This window comes from Scomber japonicus, chromosome 18, assembly GCF_027409825.1.
Source record: "Scomber japonicus isolate fScoJap1 chromosome 18, fScoJap1.pri, whole genome shotgun sequence".
Classification (NCBI taxonomy): domain Eukaryota; kingdom Metazoa; phylum Chordata; class Actinopteri; order Scombriformes; family Scombridae; genus Scomber; species Scomber japonicus.
This window is the reverse complement of record NC_070595.1, coordinates 30,069,330-30,072,546: the sequence shown is the minus strand read 5'-3', so window position 1 is coordinate 30,072,546 and position 3,217 is coordinate 30,069,330. Positions and strand designations below refer to the sequence as shown.

Here is a 3,217-nt window from a genome sequence, read left to right as displayed (position 1 = left end):
GGTAACACACACACACACTCACACACACACACACACACACACACACACACACACACACAGGTAACACACACAGACACTCTCTCTCTCACACACACACACACACTCACACACACTCTCACACACACACACACACACACACACACACACACACACACACTGATTGTCCCATCTTCTTTCTGCTTCTCTCAGAGAGGAAGCTGCCCATCGCCAAGCGACCGGTCAGCCTGTCTGTTGCCGTGGTGATGGGCGTACCCAGGAGCCTGTCAGGAGACGAGAACGAGAGTCCGCCCGATTACCCGTCGCCCCCTACTCCTGCCTCGGCGGCCCAACCTCCGTCTGCCGACCCGGAGAGCAGCCCCAACGCAGAGGAAGGGGCAGGTACACACACGCCTGACGCTTCCCGCTCTGCACTCCAAGCATTTCAACCACTTAGATTTGAATTGTGGAGCTAGGATTAGCATAAACCCGCCCCTGCTGCTGTAGAGGTAGAAATACATTCAGCACACACTACTACTACTACAGTCTACAGTTAGCCAGTTAGCTGAGTTAGCCTCCGAGCTAGCAGCTGAGTTAACCTCCGAGCTAGCAGCCGAGTTAGCCGCCGAGCTAGCAGCCGAGTTAGCCGGCGAGTTAGCCGCCGAGCTAGCAGCCGAGTTAGCCGCCGAGCTAGCAGCCGAGTTAGCAGCAGAAAGCTCTCAGACCTAGCGTCCATGTTTCTGGTAGAGGTGGTGACTTTGATTGACAGGTGACACTTGGTAGGGGGCGGGGCTTCAGAGGCTGATTTTTACACAACTTTGAAGCCTAATTTCATATATTTGGTGATTTTTTTAATCATTCAAATTTGGCAGGGTGGTTAACAACACACTTTTCTGTGGTATGTTAAACTCAGAACACATATTTATTCTTACTTTACACAGACTTTAACAATCCCAAACCCCCAAATTATTATTATTACTGTGCATGACAAACAAAACTATCAAGCCACATTTCAGAAGGTGGAATTTTTGGCAGTTTTGCTTGAAAAATGACTAAAACTATTAATCAATTATCGAAAGAGCTGCTGATTTATTTATTGTTGCAGCTCTTTAGATTTAATTCAGTTTTTTGCCAAATCACAACAGACGTTTCCTCACAGTGAACAGAAGATTCTCAAACTCCACCCGGCTGCTACGCATCAGGCTGACCAGGAGCTCTAACCGAGCGCTCCTAATGTCCTCTTTGTTTCCGTAGGTTCACAGATAAAAGAGGAGAACACTGAAGGACCGGAGTTACCGTCTGGAAGGACTGAAACAGAAACCAACGGATCATCTGGAGAATTCTTTACCAACCAGGACTCGTAGGCCTCCATCTATCCTCTCTGCCTTTATCAATCCATCCATCCATCCTTTTTTTTTCTTTGCTACAATTATGAGTTTCAGGTCTCATATAATCATCTACTGTGATTAATTCAGATTCTTAGTGGTGTTTTTTGTGGAGGAGACACCATGTTTCTACAGGTAGGACACATTGAACACAAGCTACATAGCATCTGACGTTGTTGACGGTCTGTTTTAAGGCGGTAAACACAAACTTTGAACGACTTCAGCTGGCTGGAGATGGAAGATAAATGCGTCCAGTCCTGCCTACCTTCCTCCATCACTACATCACAACGGTTTTTAGTCCTCACGTCTTTAGTCCCGTTTACTTTTTAAGGAAGTTCCGGGTAAAATTTAGCAGGCGGGGGAACTTTACAGAAACGTCCTCTTAGCCGTTGTGTCTACATTGCAGACCGACCCATCGGACTCTGGAGGTGACCTAATCATTCTGCAACAGTTTATAGGCGTTTATTCTGGTTTGAATATACCCAATCAGCACTGAGTCACCCTCAAGCCCCACCCAGGAGTTTTTCGGGGCACCCAGAGTACAAACCCCCGAGGCAGGGATTCATTTTGCCCCCCGTAGATTGTCCTCCAGGGGAGATTCCTGCTGTGGAGACACACGCCAACGGTCACGGCCCTGTTAAATAACCCCCAGGTGTTCCTTATCTCGCTTCTTTTAGCGCCCGGTCAGACCAAAAATGATCAGCAGAGTTTTATCCACGTGCAGCAGTCAGTGTCAGAGCTGCCCGTCATCACACTAATGCAACCTGTACATTTAAAATCTAAGACTGACTGGATGTGATGGTTTATGACAGTAATGTTTTATATTTTATATTTAAACTGACTTTAAACAGGAAGGATTCAGCATTTTTCCTAAAAGCTAAATGGATATGCTTTAGATCCTTCTGTTGGGATTTTTTTAAATAGAGGAAATAATGGAACAGGTAACTGAATAAAAAAATATATAAATAGCTGTGACTCCTGACCTCAGCCCTAGTATAGCTGGCGAGTTAACCGGTAACACACTAGCTAGCCACAATCACCCAGCAGGCTAGCTTGCTTGCTTGCTAGCTAACTGCCACCTTTGCTTTAGTTCATTGTGTGTTGTAAAGCTACAGGGATCTAGCTTGGAGCATATATTGCCAGTATAGCTCCCAATAATCTAGCTAGCTCGCAGGCTTAGCCACTAGCTGAACGTCTTGTCACAAGTTGTCTTGTTACTAAAGTTGAAGAATCACGTGAAGTCAGCGAAAAGAGACTTTAAACAAGTTGGAATTACATTTAAAATACAAAAATGTTAGCTACAATTCATTGTTACTGTCTGTTTAGCATTTAGTTTGATGAGAAGTTAAACCAAAAGCCAAATGTTACTGAATTTTACCTGAAAGTGTTTTAACAGATTTCTTTGTAAGCGTCCACTTTATCAGAAGAAACTGTTTGATTAGAGCTACAAACTGTTAGCTGGGAACAAGCTAGAGCTAGCTAGCCATCTAGCTAGCTAGCCAGCCATTACAGCCCATCAAGCCCGCTAGTGTCCTGGCTGCCAGTTCACTTTAAGGCCAATTCATCCTCTCCTCATGTAGAGATGCACACGTAGATCCCAGTGTTGGATCAGACTCATCATTTAACTTTACTCTTGAACAATTTGGTGTCCACACATGATGAGTGTTAAAAATATTGTCTGACTTATAAAACAGAAACTCTGGGAACATAAAATTGAATCGATATCGAATCGGATTGAGAATCGAATCGGGACCCTGTGAATCGGAAATGAATCGATTACCCAGCCCTAATGTATTTATAGTAAAGCCTCCAGTCTGACACCAAACTCAAAAACTCCACAAGGATTTAAAGTTTAA

General features: G+C 44.6%; 1 protein-coding gene across 1 annotated transcript in view; it reads left to right on the top strand.

Annotated features, from left to right (window-relative positions):
- Positions 1–1,435, top strand: part of LOC128378404 (MBT domain-containing protein 1-like) — a 33,622-nt gene extending 32,187 nt beyond the window's left edge. The window contains exons 17-18 of the mRNA XM_053337909.1: positions 190–378; positions 1,231–1,435. Of these exons, the coding sequence (XP_053193884.1) occupies positions 190–378; positions 1,231–1,340 (299 nt within the window). The 3' untranslated portion in view covers positions 1,341–1,435. The remainder of the gene's footprint in view (positions 1–189; positions 379–1,230) is intronic.
- Positions 1,436–3,217: the final 1,782 nt, after the last annotated feature.